At 40.5% G+C, this 22,559-nt stretch overlaps 1 protein-coding gene across 1 annotated transcript in view; it reads right to left on the bottom strand.

The window, feature by feature from the left end:
* Nucleotides 1-419: 419 nt before the first annotated feature.
* Nucleotides 420-22,559, bottom strand: part of gas7b (growth arrest-specific 7b) — a 61,724-nt gene continuing 39,584 nt past the window's right edge. The window contains exons 6-14 of the mRNA XM_031873870.1: nucleotides 22,266-22,355; nucleotides 19,729-19,844; nucleotides 19,448-19,522; nucleotides 13,233-13,311; nucleotides 9,845-9,973; nucleotides 9,108-9,231; nucleotides 4,346-4,425; nucleotides 3,523-3,621; nucleotides 420-2,818 (exon numbers count right to left, since the gene is read on the bottom strand). Of these exons, the coding sequence (XP_031729730.1) occupies nucleotides 2,705-2,818; nucleotides 3,523-3,621; nucleotides 4,346-4,425; nucleotides 9,108-9,231; nucleotides 9,845-9,973; nucleotides 13,233-13,311; nucleotides 19,448-19,522; nucleotides 19,729-19,844; nucleotides 22,266-22,355 (906 nt within the window). The 3' untranslated portion in view covers nucleotides 420-2,704. The remainder of the gene's footprint in view (nucleotides 2,819-3,522; nucleotides 3,622-4,345; nucleotides 4,426-9,107; nucleotides 9,232-9,844; nucleotides 9,974-13,232; nucleotides 13,312-19,447; nucleotides 19,523-19,728; nucleotides 19,845-22,265; nucleotides 22,356-22,559) is intronic.

The raw sequence follows: 22,559 nt of genomic DNA, 5'->3' as shown, positions 1-22,559 counted from the left end.
TATACATACATACATACATACATATATATATATATACATACATACATACATATATATATATATATACACATACATACATACATATACATACATATACATATACATATATATATAATTTGCAAATGATTAGTCATGAAATGATGATTAGTCATGAACAAATGGCTTATAAATGACTTATTGCCAAGTATTATTATAAAAGTGTTACCAGATATGCCTTCCATACAGTACATGGGTTATTTTAGGTCAATAATACGAAATGCAGTGTCAATGTATTTTACCTATCTCATAAAGTCCAAGTGTATCTCTGTCAGAACTTAAACCATTTTTATTATTGCTGCCTAAATCTAGAACATGGTTTGATCAACCCATTTTATATTTGAATGTGAAAACAAGTTTTTTAGTAAATAAAATACTTCTTGCATTGTAGAAATATGCCTTTTATTATTTTGTGGTCATAGAAAATCGACACAACAACCCGGTAAGGAGCATGTTTTAACATGAGATACATATTTTCATTTTATTAATGAAAAATGCCAACCTTGAGCTGTTAATGTACAAAAGCATGTCACTGCTCTTCCCTCTAAAGTCAAGTAATACGAAGCAGTAATACCGGAGAAGTCATGGCAATAAAAGAACATTTCTAACAACATTTCACTTCACTGACACTGAATCAAATTGAAGCAACTGACTTACATTTCCAAAATTGTAGAACATTTTAGAGGATTGTTATTTTTTTTTATATATTGCATATAAAACACTTTGTATATTCCATACATTATCAGTACCAAATTTCGGTCTTTTTGCAAGACTTTACTATTTACTGTATTTTACATCCTCCATTGCAAATCACACATCCCATATATTTACACCAGGCTCCTGTGAACATCACCAAAACATCCCGACTTCCAATAGGAATAAAATGTGTAACAAGTAAGTTCTCTTTCCAATACTTTTCATATGAACAGCAACTGACAGTATATTTACTAAAAATCACTTTGGTATAAATTGCAATTGGCTGATTCTTAATTCTTAATGGGAATGAAGTAAAACACTGGTGGAAATGAAATTTTAAATTTTCAGTCATGTTTCCAAGATGTTAAGAAGTGTGGCCAGATTTGGGATTTGTCGTCTGCTAAACCCCGACCAAGAAGTTACTTACAAGCATAGCTTAGCAACTGCAACTAGGCACAGCAAGCCTGACAGGCTTTGGATTTCTCAACACGCATAAACTAATGAGAGCATATTACAGATCAAAAGGTTTTGCTGGGTAAACCAAAAACCCAAAAGACCAAATATGTAAGGAATGTGTCTGATCGAATGTAGGCTTCATGCAGACGTTAGCATGCTACTGCCTAACGTTTCCTACCTTCAGTGGTCATCTGGCAATTTACAAAAGAATCCAGCCTAAGTTGTGTCAGAGTTACGTCTGCCAAACTCACAAGTTGTCTCTCATTGGTACATCCTTTTCTCTCATGAAAGTGAATTATACTGTTACGATATATTTCATATGATCAGCAACATCCAAACCAAATCTATATTATAACAAACACATTTTGAATTATAATACTAGGGGATATTACCAGCTGTGACGCTCTGAGTGGGTGGCCCTGGCCGTCACCATCTAGGCAGTGAAGACAGCATAACTCCCAGCTGATCCAAACATGGGGTTGATCGCTGGTGGAGCTGAGGCGGGTCCAGGTGACGCTGCAGAGGAGACAGCTAGAAGCTAGCCACCTGGGACAGCACTCGCCTGTCACTTAAAACAGCCACACCCTTAATTATGCCTGACTTTACGCCCTAAATATAAGTTCAACGGATAAGTCCTATATAAATGTTTATTTCTGCTGTAAAGTTGGGCATTTTAAGATGTGGGTCACAGGGCATTGACTCGCTTTTGCCTTCATTTCTCAACACCGGAGGTTGTCACTGGGATTTGGCGTTTGCATTCATTTACACAATCTAATAACAGACAGCTAGTCAGAGTTCTCGTTTCAGTCAACAAAATCCAGAAAGGAGAATCTGCTTTGTTTCATTTGTGTTTGAAATCAAAGACCTATTGTTTCAAAAAGATACAATTTGTGAACTAAATATGTGCAATGCGACACAGGCTTAGCAACAGTAGCAAGGCTGGGCGAGGCTTAGCAAACACTCAATACCTGCACACGGTGGATATTAGTATTATTAAAATACTTTAGTCTTATTCTGGTACACAGTAATAGCACTCTTAGGTCAGAATGCATTTTGCTTAGCAGCATCTGTTAAAATGATTTTGCAAACTTGACACGCAAGTGACTCAGAGAATTACCTCACAGAGCAAAAGCACAAACAAGCTGAACATACACTGCTGCATGACATGAAGCTAATCAACATTTACAGCTGTTTAAATGTTCATTGTAGGTGCTTCTTAGTCATTCGCCTCACAATTCACACTCATCGTGTCCATTTTCCTGTACCATCTCAGCCGGGGATCACCACCTGTCATCATCTTCGGTTTCTCACAATACTTCCCTTATACTGACTCCATCTTCAGCAAGACTGATCATCCCTTAGTTTGTTAGGAGTCACAAATGGATCAGTGGGGGGGAGTGAAGATCCCAGTACAGATTTCATCTCTGAGTCAGTCCTCAGGCATGTAGCCTCTGGAACAGTGTGTGAGTTAGATGGTGCAAGTGTGCATGTGCAGAGCTGTCAGACAGCACTGGGGTCAGATCTCTATGTCCACTGGCCTGATTTCTCCAGTCTTATTGTCCCGTACCCAAAGCTCTCTGTCTTTGGCTGGGTCCACACACTGCAGCAGCTGGTCCACCGGCTCCATCGTCTGGACAAAGAAAGAAGAGTTGAAGCATCGCCTCAGGTGATATCTAATGTTCACGTCGCTCAGTGGTGTAGGTGGGGTAATGATGGGATAGATTCAGCTCAAATGTTATTCTCCCATAAGGGAAATTTGCTTGCTTTTAATGTACAATATACGCTAAAGTAAAATATACATAAAGTAAGAGCCATCATGAAGTGCACCAAAGTGTGCGATAGAAAAAGTCAACCAAAGCCAGGCAGAAGTACTGCTGTGCAATCTGGCATCAGATTTTGCAATCAAATGTTTATATTATACATAGCCTTTTTTAATATCAACTCTTTCTCTGTTTTCTTACCTCTTGGCCTGTTTAACTGCTGAAATTCGAATTTCCTCTCGGGGATCAATGAAGTCTTGTTTATCGTAAAGTCTCCCAAACATTTTAGTTAGGCCAAGGCCTATACTTGAAAGTGACTTGACTTCTACTTCTACTTACACACATATGAATAAAAGTTATTCATAAAAATGTATTCTGACGTAACAACACTTAAGGTGTCTCTGTAGCCTCAGAGACAGAGGCGAGCACACACATTTGGAGGCATGTTTTGGAGTGACCTTACACTGTAGCATTGATTCTAACCAGATACATGTTCGTTCTCTCAGTGGCAGCCCTAACCTCTGACTGTGGAGTAGTGTTTCTTAGTAGTTGTGATCGTGAGTTACCTACTTACACTTTGGTTGAACATGTCTGTCTCATGTCGAAGGGTAGTGTACTGACACAGATGCTGTCTGATCATCTCCACCCGCTCCAGCTCCAGCCGCTCCAGCTCCTGAGGAGAAGGGCAGTTAGTAATGACTGAGTCATGGAGAAATCTCTACTCTTCCATCTGTAGACACTGAGCAGACAAGACAGTCAGCAATGCTGTTAAGACTTACAGTACAGTGACTTAACAAGAATCATTCGCAAATTCCCTGTAAAATGTTCACACATTCCATGAAAGCAGTTAAAGAGGAAATCTTTTGAATGAATGTAAAAAGTCAGAGGGAGCCCTGATTCCTTGCTTTTGGGAAAGGCCCAAAACATAAGCTGTGTTCACACTGCGGCTGTTTGATGCTTTTGTCGCTCATAGTGTGAACATAGCAATACACACTGTGCATTAAAGAGGAGTTCCCCATTTCTCTTCAGATATTGTTGAACAGTGTTTGTAGGTGCATTTTGCATGTGTGGATGATTATAGAGGTCCATCAATTATATTAATAGAAACATAAATCTGAAGCTCTTTCTACTGAACTGGAAAAATGATATTTACATTATGTGTTTTGCACATTGCAAAAGTTGTGGAGAAGAGCAGTTAGTAATGACTGAGTCATGGCAAAAATCTCTACTCTTCCATCTCTACTCTTGGAAGAGTAGAGATGGAGATCATGGAGAAAATCTCTACTCTTCACATTTTTTGTGAAAAAATGTGTTAAAGCAAAGAAGTTTTTATCAAGAAAACAAATACACACACAAACACACACCAAACCACACACATCAAATGCATGATTTCTTACCAGACTTGTGGTGACCATCTCCTCAAACCATTTGGACTGAGACTGGTTATACAGGTCGACACAGCGCATGAGATCGTCTCCTGTTAGAGACAATGAATAGAAAACAATGAGACCTGACAAAGTGTCTCTGCCAGCAATGTTTCTCTGGGTGTCCTGCACATTACAATGCCCCATTTCTGCACTAGGTGGCGCTACTTCCCACCTTTTCACTCACGGCTTTTGCACAACACTCATGTACAGTTGTTGTTCACTCAGCTGATGCGATTATCCCGAACAGTGCAGACAATCTGGACTGATAATAGATTCCATTATGATAACATAAGCAATGATAGAAGGAAAGGTCTAATCCGTTACTGCCTGTATGCTGCTGACAGCAAAACAAACACTAATCATCAGAGATTGAATCAGGGAGGAAATGATGCGGATCATTCTGCAAATGACTCTCAATCTTCTGCAGTCAATGTCTGCTGCTATATCTGCTACGTATTATTCACGTTAATACTGTACTTTTTAAGTGGGAATGCTAAATAGCTCACAGCCAGTGTAGGACAGTGTTTCTCAAAGTGGAGTCTGGGGACCAAAAAGTAGCCTTCATCTGAAGTGTCACTGTTCCAGTGACAGCACAGGCGGTGGTATAATTCTTTATCGGTCATATCTAGTAGTAAACGACAAAGGATTGTAGTTTGCAGTCCAGGTGCTGGCCACTCAATCATAATGCAAAAACTCCAATTGGTTCAGCAAATTAAAGTTACTGTGAGGAACTTATCACTGGCTCTGCGCCTACATGAATCCATTTCTATAGAGTTATTCTTAATGCTCGTCATCGGGGCCTCTGGGTCCGATTGATGAATCAGACTCTGGCGCTCGGAAACACTCGCACTTTCATCCAGAACGGGAGACAAAATGAAGACAAAATGGAAGTTTCTTGTAGTAGCTGTAAATAGGTCAGGTATTGGATTAAGAAGGGAACGTCATCTTTTTAAATAGCTAGCTACTGATGTACCTTAGCTACATCCAGCACATGGCCACAATACGGGGATAGGTGTGGGTGGGATGGACGCAGCTGTACAGGATGTCCAAAGTCAACTTACAAAAATAACTTAATTCGAATGTTTCTGTAAAATTACTACAGCTTCAATGTCGGCTGAAAATAATGTTGGATGGAAATGTCACTACCGGGACGGCTGTGGCTCAGGAGGTAGAGCGGGCATTCCCAGCTCCTCCAGTCCGCATGTCGGAGTGGTGTGTGAATGTTTCAATTAGAATCTGATGAGCAGGTGGCACCTTGTACTGCAGCCTCTATCATCAGTGTACGTGTGTGCGATTTGGTGAATTTTGAGTGGTCAGAAGACTAGAAAGGTGTGTATAAATGCAAGTCCATTTACCATTTACCATTACTGATGTAAAAATAAGTTACAGAAATCATAGTTTGCTGATTTTACTGTAAAATACCTATATAATTAACTCCCTAACACTTAGTTTTCCACACTTTATTTACATAGTGTCAAATCACAACAGAAGTTACTTTGAGGCAGACTAGACTTGTACTCTATGATTTATTACCTCATTATCATTCACTTCACCAACATGATCTTGAACCTTTTACAGCTGATTTTTGACACTAATATATTTGGTTTCTGTGGAAACGTTGAGTTCCCCAATAGAATAAATAAAATAACAGTTTGTCCGTACAGCATGATTTTACAGTGACAGATCTACTCGCGGCTCTGTGGGATTTAAGAGGTCAAAAGGAACATACATTTAATTTTATGAGGACGGTGTGCACTGGCACATCACAAAGTTGTAGTGTTTGCTGCTGCTGCAGCACAGTTTACAGTAAACAGGGTCTTCAGGTCAGCTCAGAATATGCATCTATAAATAGAAAGTGAAGTAAAATGGGAAGAAAATGCAAAAGAGCTGCTGTTTATACTGCAGTTCATCACATCAGCCCTCACACCCTTAAAAAGACGAAATCAATGAATTCCCAAAAGTAATGAGGTCCATAAAGGGTGATCAAGGCCTTAGGTGGTTGATTTAACAGCATAAGGAAATCCCTGCTATAAGGAGACGTCCATGAGTTCATGCTGTGTGCAGTCCAAGGCAGCGAGAGCACTAGGCGATAATGAGTCTTTGTTATGAGCAGACAGATGCCGGGCTTTAGTTGTTTTGGCATCAGTCTCCTCTCTGCTTCCCTCACACTGTAGTCATCATCACTAGCAGCCAGACGCAATGAGCACTGTCAACAACTGCTGCTGTTTTTCTACCCGGTTGCATGAGCAGCACGGAGGAGGGATGACTCTGTGTGTGTGTGTGTGTGTGTATGTGTGTGTGAGGAGAGCCAGTTTGGATGGAGGATTGGTACTTGTGTGTGACAGCATGTGGTCGTGCCTGGTTGAGTCATGACATCACACTTGGGCTGAGAGTCTACATCTGTTTACTCTTAGCCAGTCACTTTCCTCAGGTCGCACACCTATTAAACACTTTTACAAACACACCCGGCTGCTGCTAATGCTACTTTTCCACCCCGCCTCTTTTCCCCCTCGCACCCTGACATGCATACTGTCAGAAACATGTGTGTGAATGTAGTCTGATGAGACTGGATTGCCATAAATAACTATGTAACAAGCTCATGTAGACTAAGCAAAAAACTGAAATCACATTTTTTCACATCAGATGAAATCTGACTTTTGATACCAAAGAAATAGCATGTGTTGCTAACTCTTTACCTGTTTTGGGAAGGAGGCTGTTACCAGACTTGTGGTAAAAAGTAACAGCGGCCACTATGGCCACAAGTGGTAATTACAGGATGATGCTAAGGGCTAAAGCGTAGTGACGGCAAACTGACTCAGTAAGTAAGTAGTCAGTTACACAACGTCTGTGTAAAGTTTGCTAACATGAGCCACCAAACTCAAGAATCTATCATTCAACCTTGACTTCCTGGAACATATTTCATGTCCTACTGAAGCTCAAACAACACAGCCCTGCTCTGAACTAACAGAGGGCTGTTTTTGATCTCAACGCCCGCTGAGAGTGTAGCAGGAAAAGCCACGACTGTACTGAATTGAGCAGTGATGTGTTTTATTACTCCTGAATTCAACTTTATAATTGTAAGAGGAAGATTGTGTTATGTCATTTTTCAAAAGTTTGACATGTATATCAGTCTCTTAATCTAAAAGTCTAAAAGATATGAACAGCAGAATTTCACTCAATAAATCAGCAGAATAAGTCGGATCAAAATATCTCTGTAGTAGATGAAATTACATGTACATGTGTGTATGTCCCACAAGGACTGTCAAGTTAGTCCACTGCCACGCCTCTCTGAGAGTCTGGGTGAACACAGTCACTCAGGAATATTCCTGACCCCCCTTCTTCCCTCCTCCAACCCTCTATTAATAAAAACTCCCAGTCTGGCTCGAAGTGCTGATAAAGCTCATGACTCATGTGAAAAGACAAACACAGCATCTTGGTTCACAGCCAATCTCAAGTGACCGCTTCAATGAAGGGCTAAAGAAACGAGGAGGAGGATATGGATTTATGTCCATTTACTAAACTCTGCTTCTGCCGTTGGTGGAGTCTGACTCTGGACTAAAGGCAGCGCTGACACAAAGCACTGCTGATCATCCTCAGATGATCTCTGATAAGAGACAATCCTACATCTGTTGGGGAAGGAATTCTAGAGGTTGATTGATGAAATCCAGATCCACATATCTACAATACAGAGTACTATCGCCTTCCAAAGGTATTTTCTTTGCACATTGTATTTAGTAATTGAGATTAATACAAACGTTTGTGCAAACTCATTTAAAGGCAAGGCCAAACAACCCAACTCTTTGGTCAAGAGCATTATACTTTCACAACGCCTGACCAGACGTCCGTGAAATTCATGGTCCCCAGAGGATGATTCCAGTGACTTTAGTGAACAACCAGGTCACAATTCCACCTTTTCTAACACTTTGCTCCATGATGAGGTATCAGAGCTTTTACACTTGCTGTGGATACATAGCTCCTCCGAGGATGACTCCTAATATTATTGATGAAACTCAACCTTTATTTCAGCACAAATTCTACAAAGCAGATTGCAAAGATATTTACCGAACACCATCGGATGTAATGGCCCTCTGCACAAACTTGACATTCAGCTACATCATGTTGGTTTCTTTTATGGTGGGGTGTAATAAACACTGAAGCCTTTCGGGGCCACTAGCAGTGAACTACAGTATCTGAGCTATATAGTAATAGCCTTCGCACTGACGGTCTTGTTTGCTTATGTAGCTTATATAGAGCCATCAGTCTTAAATTGGGACTATTTCATCACCAGTTCTTGTAGTGACTTTAAGTAAAAGTGGCTGGTGCTTTGATTGCTTCCTCCATTTTGGAATCTCCGGCTCTCCGTTCACTCAAAGGTCAGCCCTGTCAAAACGCTTTGCTATCAATCAAGTGAGTACAAAGTACTTTAGTGCACAGGGCTGCTCACCTGTACCGTTTCACTGTACAGGAGAGTTTTAGTGACACTTAAAAGCTTTACATTTTTTAAATGAAATTGGAAGCACTTAACATAATTACAAAAAACTTGTGGAACCTGTATTAACAGTGTATGATCTGTTTTAGCAGTCAACATACAGTCACTCCATATGTTTTACATTCACAAACACACATGAGAGTTTGCTGGGCAGTGCTCTCTGCTTCCTTAAACAACAAACACCTGAGTGAGACTTTGACACCACAGTGACCTGCAGTGTGATCTTTGACCCCTGGTTCTGACCTGCTTGTGTGGATTTCCTGCGGGCCTTCTTGATGTCTTCTTCAATTTTGTTGCTGAGTTTGATCTCCAGTTGCTGTGTCTTCAACTCCAGCTCTTTCTGTCTGTCAGCCAGTGCTTTACGGGCCTGCCGGAGGTAGAGTAAGGGACTGGAGTCACAGACACGCTCAGATCTCACAGTTGCACAGATGAAATCTTTTATCCTAAAGCAGGACGCCCTTCTATTGTCCTACTTTCGGCAAATGGCCTGCTTTTACATTTTTAGCTTAGTTTCAGGCAAAAAACTTTTCCCCCTTCAAACATAAACAAACATTTTCTAATTAAAGTGATAAAGTTTGTATCTAGTATAATGTTACAGTCTGCTTCTATTCATCACAGTGATGATGCCATCTGCTATGCGCTGTCTCGGTATTCATCCATAGCCAGTATCTTATTTCCTGTCCTGCTTTAAATGCTCAATTGTCCATCATACAAACAGTTTTGTCCCAGATTTGACAGATGATGTGAGACAGATTTGCAGTTGCCTTCAGGCTTCAGCCAATCGCTTTTCATTGTATGTATACAAAAAGCAGGAAACATTCCAAGGACGGGAAACAGCAGTCTGCTTATGGAGGAGATGTGGAATTTTAATCACCAGCAAGATGGTTCCTGAAATCTTGCTGCTGCCGAGTACAAGGACAGACCTGTGATACATTAGAGTTGCTGTGCTTGTTCTTATATCTGTATGTGTCGGTGTGTACCTTCTCCACCGCTGCATAGCGACCAAACAGTTGCTTCCGTAGGTCGGCAATGTGATGGTCGAACCTCTTCATGTCCTTCTTAAAGTTCTCCCTGAAGGCCAGAAAAGGCTTCTCCACTTCACTCTGGAGCTGCTCAAAATAAAAACACCAATAATTCAATGCCGACCAGCAGAAGATCATACGAGAGGACCTCAGGAAGGTTTGTTGTTGTGGAAGCCCCCAGCAAGAGCACCAGGCTTTGGAATACAAATCTACCAGGTCCGTCATGTGATGCCATTGGGCCCAAAAATACTTTTTCCCATAAACTTATATTAGGAGAGAGATGTCTGTAACTCAACGGATCGATTTTCTTTTAGGTAAATCAACTTTCCAGTATGAACACTTGATTAGCCCTTTATTATTTATTTATGCCATTAGGTCTTAAAAGTTGTAAAATGCACTGATAGACAAATCCAGGGTTATTTTCCTCCTTCCTTTCATGTGAATGAGAACGAGGCTGGACCGAGGGCTGGGAGGAGGGGAAAGGAAACATTCAGCGCATGACCTATGGGCCCATGGATGCGGAAGATTGCCAGAATATAATTTAATCTTAGTTATATACTCGGAAGTCAAACTTGTTTTGCTTAATAACTGAGCAACTTTCATAGGAATGAACAGGGTGCAGCCTCAAACGCTGTATCCAGTTCTCTTTATACATCCATGGCAGTTCCCCATCAGGTGAACCCTGTTAGCTCTGTCAGCACTGTTGCCTTTGTTTGCACTGTTAGTGCAGCTAGCATTGTTAGCTGCAAGCTGCCGGCTCAGCCATCGCCATGTGTAGAGCCGTGAAAAGGCACTTGATATGCACTGAAATAAAAAATGATAAATATTTGTGGTCTTATTAAATATGTCCTGCTCAGGACGAGAAGGTAACGTATGTAACTTTGGAGCCACGGTATCACATTATGTAACAAACCAATGATACGTTGGCAAGAAGTTGGACATCAATCAATTTGTTTTGCACCATACTTGTGTTTAAATGATAATATCAGTTACTGTAACTTCAGGAAGGAATAAAATATTACCTCATGCAACAAGCTAACCTTTAACCACACATTACTTAACTAACTTCAGTGACAAAAAGCTAAACGTTAAATTCAACTGTACTCATGTTAAAAGGCTAAGATTTACTTCAAACACTTCTGAAGACTAAAGATGAAGGTATATTACCTGAGCTTATCCTGAGCTTAAAGAAAAACGATTGGCTTAACCCTATGGCATTCTATACTGCATCAATTAGCCCAGCGGCTAGCAGACTCATATCTTCTCTTACTTGGTTCAGGTCAGTGCATTTACCGACAGAACAAATTTTGGTTGCGAGAGCAATAAGTTAGCGTACTACCAAGTGTTTGAATGTCACTCTGCTCTCACACGCACACACAGTCTGTGCAAAGCCCTGCCCTCGATAAAACACAGAGATGAGGAGAGGAGAGCAACTAGGGGAATCACTGAGTGAGCAACTGTCATTGGAATAAATGGGGCACAATATCCAGTTCTCTAAATACATCCATGCTTCACTCTGGGTGTCCACAAGAGTGAGGTCTGAAAGCTTTGCATTTTCTGAGGCAGTATGAGCTTGTTCGTCTGATAGACTCACACTGATGCTGAAATAAAGTAGGCCAGGGCTGTATTCGGCTCCTCAGCTCATCACATTCAGTTGAACAGTGTCATGTGAGGATAGCCTGTTTGCAACAAGACAGATATAGGAAAGAATTCCTTGGAAAAAAACATTTCCACTTAATTCTATTGTATTGACAATCAGGCTGTGGTGGAAAAAGAACGAGAACTATTTGGTAAAGCACACAGCTGAATCTCAATTTGGTGTCACTCAGTGGTGATTATGTGTTCACTCTTTACTGTTCAGATATATCTGAGAAAATGATAACTGCATCTATTGCAACTAAGGACAGTGGTGGTGTTTAAAATAGAATCCTAAGTGTTGAATGACAACACGAATCCACACGCAGATACAGTAAGTCTTCATGCATAACAAGTGGTGTTGAAGTCAAATTAACTTCATTTTTCCAGCTGCAAGTCATGAAAATAATTATTTTCATTTCAGTAATGATGTTATCGATCAAAAAGGGAAATCACTTTAATCCCCCTCTCTATATATCTGATTTAATTATCCCAAAAACATAATTAGTTCCATTTCTTGTAGTAGCTTTCAACATTATGTCATCATCCTCTAACAATGAGCTAGTTTAGAAGATAAACGGTAAGATATTTGGAGCCAAACAAGAACCAGAACATTATATTTCAACATTGCTTGGCTTCCTTTCAGATTTGCCCAGATTTCTAAAAGTTAAGGAAATGTAAATGACACTCCGGGAATGTGACACGATAGTATTATTTTTGAAATGAGAAACTTGTGAATAGCAAGCCCGTCCCTGGTTATATGATCCTAATAAGTGCTGTGGTGTTCAGTGATGAATGAGAGCTACAGCTCCCTCCTGCAGTCACATTGGAAACAATCATTCAAAGTTCATTTCCACTCAGATCCTTCCCTCTCATTCAAGAACCTGGAACTGTGCCGCACATCTGTGCATCTCTGGAGGATAACATCACTGGCTCCATTTCCTCCATCGGTCCAGCTGTGATCCTGGCCTGGCCATTTTTCATCTTCCTTCGTCCCTCTCTCAACTTCCAAGACAAAACCATAACACTTGCACTTCACAACCCTAAAATTAGGAGCAGTTCCCTTCGAAGTCAGTGGTGGAGGTGAAAACTTGAGCTGAAGATTCTAAATTCAGCAGAAATGCAACACAAGTGCTGGATTCTCAGTATCAGTACACCCTGACTGGAGGATCAGCATATATACTGGGGAGAATTCCTATTATGTAAAAATAATGATGTCAAAATATATTTTCTATATAATATGCAACGAGGAAAGAGGGATGAGGCGACCTTGGTACATTTTCCTTATTTTTTCTTGTGTCTTCTTTTGCACTTTTGTGCCATTTGTGTGTTTTACAAATGTTATAAATTGAATTCATTAATATTTACATGACCCTCATAGCTCCTATTTTTGCCTTGTTGCATCTAAGTTAAGTTGTGTGTAGAGACAGAACACAAAGCAACATTTAGAGATGCAGGGACGCATATCAAGTCAATGTAAAGGGAGTGAACACCAATAGATCCACTCTGAGCAGTGCAAATAATTGAGCTAGTTGCAATGTCTAACATACAGTTGGGACAATGGCTGCAAACAAAAACACTTGAGCAGTCAAATTGATGTTGTGGAGGAAATTTGCTTCACATTCAATCCACAGATATGCATGAACATGAATTTAGGTGTGGGCATCCAGCAGGTGGCTGTTTCGGGGTGGAGAAAAGTGTGATAAATTACCTTTGAGGAGAACTTTAGGTGAACCTCAGCTTCGTCTGCTAGGCTCCTCTTCAACTGGGCCCAAGCCTCCCCCAGAGTCCTGAGACCAGATAAGAAGGAGACTGTTTAATATCTTACACAAGAAAGGACCACACACACTTTTACATAAAGACATGCAGGGAGAGCAGAAAGTGTCTCACACACACACACAGTTGGGGTTCAGCAACAGTGTCAGTGCAAAAGTTCACGGATACACAAGTAACCAGTAAATCTAGAGAGCTGAGCTTGAGGTCCACAGCCAGTTCAACAGATGATTAGGACGTATGGGACATGAGATACGGCTCTCAGCTTTTCAACACAGCTGGGGGCAATAACACCGAGAGGGCCTGTATTGTTTTGTTGATAATCATTCAAATTAAGTTAGCCGATGCACATTGCGTAATAATTATACATAAGTTGTCTTTTAAATAGGCCACATGTCTGTTTGGATATGAAGAAAGGGAATGATTGATAATTAGCTTTGAGGCAGGAAGCCTGTAAAACAATCATCCAGCAGGCACACAGTCACAGGCACCAGGCTTTAGGTCCAGGACTGACAGGGTTTATGGGGAAGCGGGTTACTTCAAAGCATCGCTCTGAATACAGGACATGTGTGGAATTCCCTCAGCCTGTCACCCAAAACATTCCTGACACAGTATGAAGTCTAGCACACATCAGAAATGGGTCTAACAGTTTGTTTTTATAATCAAATTGTGAAATATTTTCACATCTTATGGTTGATGATTTGTAAATCTGTGGGGAAAATGACATTACAGGACATTTTACAATACAGTTAGACTAAAAGTGTCCACAGATATTAAATATTGTCCTCATAGTCAGATTTCGCTGTCACGGCAGGTTCACAATTAGTGCTTGTAACTTCAATGTCACACACAGTGTTCAGTGCATGTTCAATCACAGTTTCCTGCTTTCTTCGCTCAGATAAAGAGACCACACTGTTGTAATCATTTGTGCCCAGTGTCATTTCTTTTCATATTCAGTTTTTTTGACAGATCTGCAAAGTCTTTTTTCTACAGATTTTGTGAACACATTCACAAATTGATTTTTTTGTTTGCATGTTCATACATTCAGGTCCAAATGTCTCCACAGTTTCAGAGAAGTGATATATGCAAATGCACGACATACGTTGCTTACACAGCATGATAAGGACAGCCAGACGAGACACTTGCATACGCATTTGTGGTTTGAACTGACATGATTTATGTTTTACCCAGGAGACATAGTGGTTTGGTTGGAATGAAGAGAGTTGTAAGAATACCTAGAAACAGCCACCAGGGCTGAACAAAGAAAAGAGCGCCACATACAGAAACCTAAAATGGACTTTTCTGTTACCCAGCAAAACAGAATGTGTGTATCCTTCAGGTCTAACAAACATGTTGGATGTTCCTCAGTCAACATTTTCAAAGTCAGTTTTTCTTAAGCTCACATTAACATTCACTCATTAACATATCACATTTTAAGCTTGTGAAGATGCTATTTCATGGCATCTATAATGTGGTTTACTCGGGCCACTTTATACAGGTACAGTACAATATGTTCTCTACCTAAAAAACCTACGAGGAAAGAAAACCTTTTGTTCATTTCTCATGATTCCAAGCTGCAAAAGTTGCACCACGTTAAATGCTATTCACACAGTAAATTCCATCTGTCATGTCCCCACTGTCTCACAGTCCCCAGTGACACACAGTCACTTGCCAACAAAATACTGTTTTGAAAATACTACGCAGGGAAAATGAATATCCTGCCGTGTTCTCCCTGGATTCAACAGAACTGATACAGTGGTACCAAACAAATGGTAACTTCAGGATGGCTGGTTCTGGGCCGCGGCTGGTCCGATGGTAGGAACTGACCAACAAAACAACGATTGTCCCGTCTGACAACAGAGCTGGCCTGAGGGACAGAATAATGAAAGTATTGTGTTGCACTTTTCTGGGTGTGGGCAGACTGAGCCGGGTGGCATAATCTGGATTCTATATGGGACAATTCCAACCCACTCTAGTCCTGTCTTCCCATGCTAATATGAACAGGGGGTATTTGACATGCACGTAAAAAGTGCTGGGGAGGGTAAGCCTAGCTAAAGCTTGTCTGCACACTGTCTCATTTGCACGTTCGCCCACTTTCTTGGTTTTGTATAAATGTGAACAAACTAATCTTTGAACTGAAGTTAAAGTGAGCCGATGTAACTTTTGCTGAATTCAGAATGTACCACCACAGTAGATCCAGTAAAAGTAGTGCTAGCTAAAATTAGCTACCATATGGTGGCAAGCAAAAGCATATTGTCTGTTTAGTAAGATAGTCCAACTCACCCTAAACTGCATGCATTCTATTTATTCTAAAACACATGTAAGCACATTACTGGCAGTAACTTTATGACTTTTCCTCTTGAAACTGGTTCTAGTCTGATATTGTGATGCTGCAGTGACATTTTGTCCTGTTGCTACGCACTCTCACTGTGTCATGAAGGAATCTCTTAATAAAGATGAGTTTAATAACGGCATCTGTACAAATCACAGCTTCTTCTCTTTCTGGGTGTCTTTAGCCGTCTGTGCCCCGCTCAGCTTCCTGTCAGCTTACTTTCCATGTTCCTGAGTTCCCTCGGAGAATCAGACAAAGCCCTGCCCTCAGCATGATATCCCTCTGCTGTCAGACTGGAGACAAGAGGAGAGGTAGCAAGCTCTTTTTCCCTGCAGGGTTTCCCTTTATTCCCTTTCCCCTGCAACCCCCAACACATACAACTAAATGTCTGCCTCCTCATCTTCACTCTTCCTCTCCTCCTTTATTCTGTACCCCCCTTCTCCCCCTCTCCGCTCCTCTGCTCTTTCTTAATAGCTGAAGTATGCTGCAGGACAGAGATCAAAGCATCTAGTGATTTACTGGAAGGCCATACGGTTTCACAGCATCACTGACAGGGCCTCCAGACCCACACTCACACCAGGATGTCTCGCCTGACCACCTAGTTGACTGGCTAGCTCGCCTAGGAGCTGTCTGCCTGACCGGCTAATTGACCGACTAATTTGACATTGGTGTTTATTTCCACCTAGACCAGACTTTAAAGTTAGATTATGCAACTTCTGAAAGAGGAAATAACAAATTCTCACTCTTTTAGATGAAAAGATGCATTCATGAGCACTGCACACGCGTGTTTAGTTCAGCACATTGCTTCAGCCTGACTTGGCTGTGTATGTCCAGTAGTATATGCTAATGTCAGCAAATTTGCAGCCTTTTCTAAATCAGGTGTGCGATTCATGAAAGCCCTAAATAGAATACATTACCCAGCGGCACTGAGCTACATGACGCAAGCTAGCTTTTCTGTTTCCAGTCTTGCTTTGTCTATGGCTAAAGGTCTACAGTACATAATGTTAGTAACATTATACTAGTTGCCTGTCTCCAACAGAGCAACACAAAGAGAACTGGTACAAAACTGGTACAGAGTCAGACAGCGACACAATAAAGTTTCAAATTCTAACCAACCAGCGCTAAATACAGACCAGAAGCAAGCTAATAAAGCTAATGTTTCTATGTGTAATGTAATCCAGCACTACTCTTTGCAGCAACAGCTTATCGATGTAGCATCAAAAAAAGGACATTCTCCAGTCACCTCTAGCCTACAGCAGCCAGCTACAATGTTAACTTTGGTCTGGAGCAGGGGTCGGCAACCTTTACTATCCAAAGAGACATATTTTCTACCAAATAAAATTTGTCTGGAGCCGCAAAAGCTATTTAATATCAAGTTATATATATATAGTTATATTATATATACAAAAACTATAGTTTGTTGTATTTATGAAATTATAGAACAAGAATAAAGACGATTCTTGACATTTTATTGCTATTTTACCTGTTATAACAATATCAAACTCTTATGAAGAGGAGAGTTTGCTGCAGCAGTTGAGAAATCGCTCTTTTTCGCTCATCTCCAGTGTGACACTTTTCAGCATATGCTGTGTGCTTGTTCTGGAAGTGACTTTCAACATTACATTTTTTGTTGTTTGCTAATTTCTCGCCACATTTCAAGCATACAGGTAAGCCAGCATCGTTGGCAGTGAAAGCAAATGAAGATGTCCAAGCAGAATTAAACTCTCTATTTTCCTCCGTGACTTTTCTTTTTTTGGGATTTATCCATCGATAGTTTACCGAGGGCGAGGGTCTGCAAATCATGATTAGCCACCCGCAGGGAAAGGCACCTGACAGCGACGTAATAGGATGTGACGCACATTTTAGTTGACAAAATGTTATTTTCAGTGACACAGTATCACCTCAAACTCCAAGATAAGAGGTGTTCCCTTTGAAAGATTGTCCACTGTGCAAAAAATTAAATAAAAATAACTTATTTATTTCCATGTTATTTTTGGTGAAAGCCTGAGGCCATGTCCACACTACTACGTTGTTGTTTTGCTATGTTTACACTGAGCGTCCACACTACGCCGGAAACGGAGGAGTTTGAAAACTCCGGGGTTACCGCTTCGTGTGGACGCTCATAAACGCATAAGTTTAGAAATGATGACGTAGACACCCACATTCGTACTTGATTGGTTCTTAGCAGTCACGACGTGTCCTTCCCTGATTCGTCACGCCCCTATCACGTGACCCTTACCTGGAAATTCACAAACATGAGCATGGCCAGTGTACGTGAATATTAGTTTTCAGGCGTTTTAATCTGGACGGAGATCATTTCGAAAACGATGCTGAAACGCAGTGTGGACGGAGATCGTTTTTGTTTGTTAAAACTCCGTTTTACAACGAAAACGTATTAGTGTGGATGTAGCCTCAGGGAGCCGCAACAGAGGGGCTAAAGAGCCGCATGCAGACCCCTGGTCTAGATGAACAACCAGAGTCTGGCTGTTTTTTAAAGCAGCAATCAGCAGGAAGCTATTTACCTAGTTGTGAATGCACATCTGACCCCAAGACCTGCTACAGCCTTTTCTAAATACTCGTATGCTTCTCTTTAAAATACATTTATGTGATGAACATTAGCAAGATCTCCTCGTATTAATAGTCCTACATTTTCGACAGAAATGTAGGACTACTATAATGTGAGAAAGGGGAGTACTTTTTTCCACTTCAAGCACTGTGTGTAATTGACATCATTTAGCCAGTTTGCTGACTTTATGACTTTTATCTAGTTGTGCTTCTGTTACACTATGTTTTAGAATTCATCATTATCCTGTAATTGTCCCGTTAGTTTGGCAAGACGTCCGTGCGACGCAACTATGTTTGATTACAAATCCAATCAAGGCATCAGAGAAACAATGAAGATTCTACTTCAACGATTCATTGATTACTTTGTATAATTTGACCATAATGTATTTCAAAGTCAGCTATCAAGATTAATTCAGTCAAATAATGAAGGGAATAATTGCTATGCTGACCTGTGGACTCACTACACGGGTGAATCTGCTGTAGCACAGCTGTCAAAATCAACAGTCTTCCATTGCCTTGCATGAGCATGGACTTTGGCCAATCCTAGCGCTTGCATGCTACGCAGGGCGGGTCTTGCCGAAAAAAAGCAGTGGGCTTCATAAGTAAACGTAATTGTCACTTGCACCATCGTCAGCAAAAGTTGCAATGTCACTTTATTGGAGAGACTCAGCTACAGTATATGATTTCTATGATTGATCAAGCTTTCAACAATATTTCCAGATTAATTGTTTTGTTTATAAAATAGTAATATCTTATGTCCAAAAATAAAAGGAAAATGCTTCAAAAGAGCATATTTGACCAAACTACAATCAAAAACATATTAAATTTGCAATGACTTCAAACACAGAAGCAATTATCACATTTGAGAAGCTGGAACCAGAGAATGTTTGACTTTTTTGCTTTGTTTCTTTACAGCCATTTATATGTTTCCCAGATTGTCAATCATCTGATACTAAATCTCCACAGATTCATAGCTGTTGTTCTGCAGCTGACCCTGACCTTTAACCCTCTTGGAAAGAAATAGGCCCTCTATGGTGCAATAAAGTATCGCATTCATATTATTACAAAATATGCTGAGGAGGTAGAAGCCCAAAAACACATCATTTACAGCCTCCTCATCTCTAGAGCGCCTGCATCGTGGAAATACTTATTCTTTTAAGATTTAACATGTTGTTTTTTAATTTTTGTCCTAACCGGCCATGTGTGTGAGAAGCTACTCTATGATGAGATGTGCTTTGTCTCTCTCCTTCACTCACCCTTCTTCCTGGCTCGCTAGAGGGATCTGGGAGAGCTTGGAGAGATTCTTGGCGTACTCCTCTTCTATCTTTATCCTGAGAGGGAAGTAGAGAGTTTCATTACCTCACAGCCTTTACGCAATCGGACTGTTTCCAAGTGTGTTTCCTGTGTTGTGCAAAACAGTAATGCACATGAATGAGCAAAGAAAAAGGGGAAATAGTTTGTTGTAATGACAGCTGTATGGTTTTCATGGCAATCTGAGGATGAAGTGTGAAAAAAGACAAGGGGAGATGGCTGATACCTTTCTCGTATGAACTCTGCCATCTCTTTCTGCATTTGTTTCCCCTTCATCTGTTTTTGCAGCAAAACCTCAAATCCTGTGATGCAGCTGTTGCCCTGGGGATCCTTCTTATCAGTCTACGAGACAAACACAGCAAGCAAATGACAGATGCATTGAACAAACCAACACTTAACAAACATGAACACAAAACACTTTGATCAAATAAACTGCATGCTGCATGCTGGGAGAGAGGCTGTATTAACACACAAGGCAAGTCCATCTCTGATATGATGGATTTGATGTAGTATTAACTCAATAAGGTATTTATGTTGCTGAAAACCTTTGAAAGTGTAGATCAATTTATATTCAGCAGCAGGCCTCTCTGATACTCCCACTGAACACTATCTGTCCAGCACTAAGCCCCGTAAGAAACCTAAATTGCTCAAATGAATATGAATATTGTTGTTATATTTCTTATGTGGACAGACATGCAACACAAATAAATGCAAATGTTCACTGTGTGGAAAACCTTTGCAAATACATGTTTGCTAATTAGATGATAATAAGTCATTGTTGTTAGACAGAAATAGAAAAAGAAAATAGAAAAGTGAACCTGTGTAAAATAACTCACCTAGAATCCTAGAAACACCTGTGTGTCAGTACCAGTTTTAGTCAGTTTAATTCTGAATGAAAAGACTACTAGCAAGCACTTATTCTGTCTGAAATCGTTCCTGCATATGCACTGTTGGTTAGACCCCATTACTGTACAAACCCAGTTCTGCACACATATGATCAGGACATCAGGTTTTTCCTGACATTCTCCTCAGAATTCAAGCTATGCTAACCACATTATACTAATCCCAATAATGTGTTTCTAGTTTACATGATTTAAAAAAACAGATTCATGTAGAAAGGCAACAGTAAAGTGGTTACTTAAGAGCATGTTAACAAACTGTAAGTCAAAGTCCTGACAACAGAGGCCAGGAGCAGCAGGTTTGAGAGTGACTGAGCTGCCACTCCCTGGCTCTGGTGTCCACTCTCCCGACTCACTCTTTCTTTCCACTGTGTTGTCACCTCTGTGTGGATGACTCCACCACACCTGGTAGAGATTACACTGCAGGGGTGGACGATGTCTAAACAGAGCAGCAGAGGCCAGCTGGCTCTCTGCTCTCCAGACCGTTACATGTAATGTATTACCCTACTGGATCTTATTAGAGCCTATGCTGAATCTCAGCGTGCAGCACAGGCAGTCTGAGATCAATATGGAGTCACGTTTAAAATGAAAACAATCCTTTTCATTCATATAGACTTAGTAATTTACCGGGGAGGGCAGCAGTGTCAGCTTTTAAAATGATTCATCTAGATCTTTTCTTTCATCCACTTTCCTCTGTTTTGTCATCTTCGTAGTCTGAGGAGTTCTTGTTCCTAAAACTAAATTGTGACATTTTAACATCCAGAACTACAGTAATGTTTCACTTTTAAAACCCAATGCTGTTTTGCTCATTTCTTACTCCCTTACTTACAGTGCATTGCCACTTGACATGCACTATATTGTTTTTGTAGGCATGCCATATATTGTTAAATTAGAGAAAAATGAAGCTACTCAGAAATGCCATATACATGAGTGTGTGTTTGTGTGTGTGTGTGTGTGTGTGTGTGTGTGTGAGAGAGTCTACAAAGTCTTTCTTTGTGAATAACTATAATAATATCGTAATATTACCTGTTCATGTATCTGAACGGAGAGGATCTAATGTTGGTGTTCAAAGGATGTAAAAACATCTTCATGGGGTATTCTACACCTTAGTACTGTCAACAATATAAAATACTGGATGGATTTGGTCACTTTGTATTTACATTAGTGATGACTATGTTCTGAGTCTTTAGCCCTTGTGAAAGTAAACTATTTAAGCATTAGGTTTATAATTCATTCATTTGTAGAACAGATATTCAGAATACAAAATGTATAACCTTGCATTCTGTTATTTTGTACACATCTATGGTTCCTGTCATGCTTTGGGGGATGTAAACAGGAAGTACACTGTCACGTTGCCATGGAGTCAGTAGCAACCCCTCCCCATGTATAATACATTCGTTTACTCAACAATGAGCAGGCAACTGTCATTTTTGCATCGATATACAGTAACTGCATTGTGAGAAAGTTAGCAGAAAGTTGTACTGACATGGAAATGATTGTTTCTGGCTCCCCTACAGGAAGTTTTGAAAAAACTATATAGTGCATTCATTTAATGACTGACAGTAAATATAGTGCACTATGTAGTAGATAGAGATACAGCCTGGGAGTTAGTTGTAGTGTATGAAACCATAAGTCCGTCTTTGCACAGCAACAATTATTATTTCTGAAAGATAAAAAAAAGTCTGAAAAGTCCCAAATCATACATAGCATGTTTTACATGATTTCTAAATGAACATCAGGAGATAAAGTTTCACTGATTCCAGCAGTATGTGTACGGCCTCGACTTGGGTTAGAATTCTGGTCTTGAGCTAAACCCTCAGACATACTACAGACATTAGCCTCATAAATGCTATGGTGAATTTACCCAGAAGAAGTCACAGTAGCTCCATTCGTTTGGTTTTAGCAGCTGTTGCTCCGGCAGGCATGCAAGAGACGGGAACGTCACACAGTTAACCTGAGAGAGAGAGAGAGAGAGAGAGAGAGAGAGAGAGAGAGAGAGAGAGACAGAAAGAGAGGAGGGAGAGAGGGAGAGAGAGAGAGAAGGAGGGAGAGAGGAAGAGAGAGAGAGAGGAGGGAGAAAGGGAGAGAGAAGGAGGGAGAGAGGGAGAGAGAGAAGGAGCGAGAGAGGGAGGGAGCGAGACGGAAAGAGAGAGCAGCA

This window comes from Anarrhichthys ocellatus, unplaced genomic scaffold (assembly GCF_004355925.1).
Source record: "Anarrhichthys ocellatus isolate YVR2014 unplaced genomic scaffold, GSC_Weel_1.0 scaffold76, whole genome shotgun sequence".
NCBI classification, from domain to species: Eukaryota; Metazoa; Chordata; class Actinopteri; order Perciformes; family Anarhichadidae; genus Anarrhichthys; species Anarrhichthys ocellatus.
This window is presented reverse-complemented; position numbering and strand designations above follow the sequence as displayed.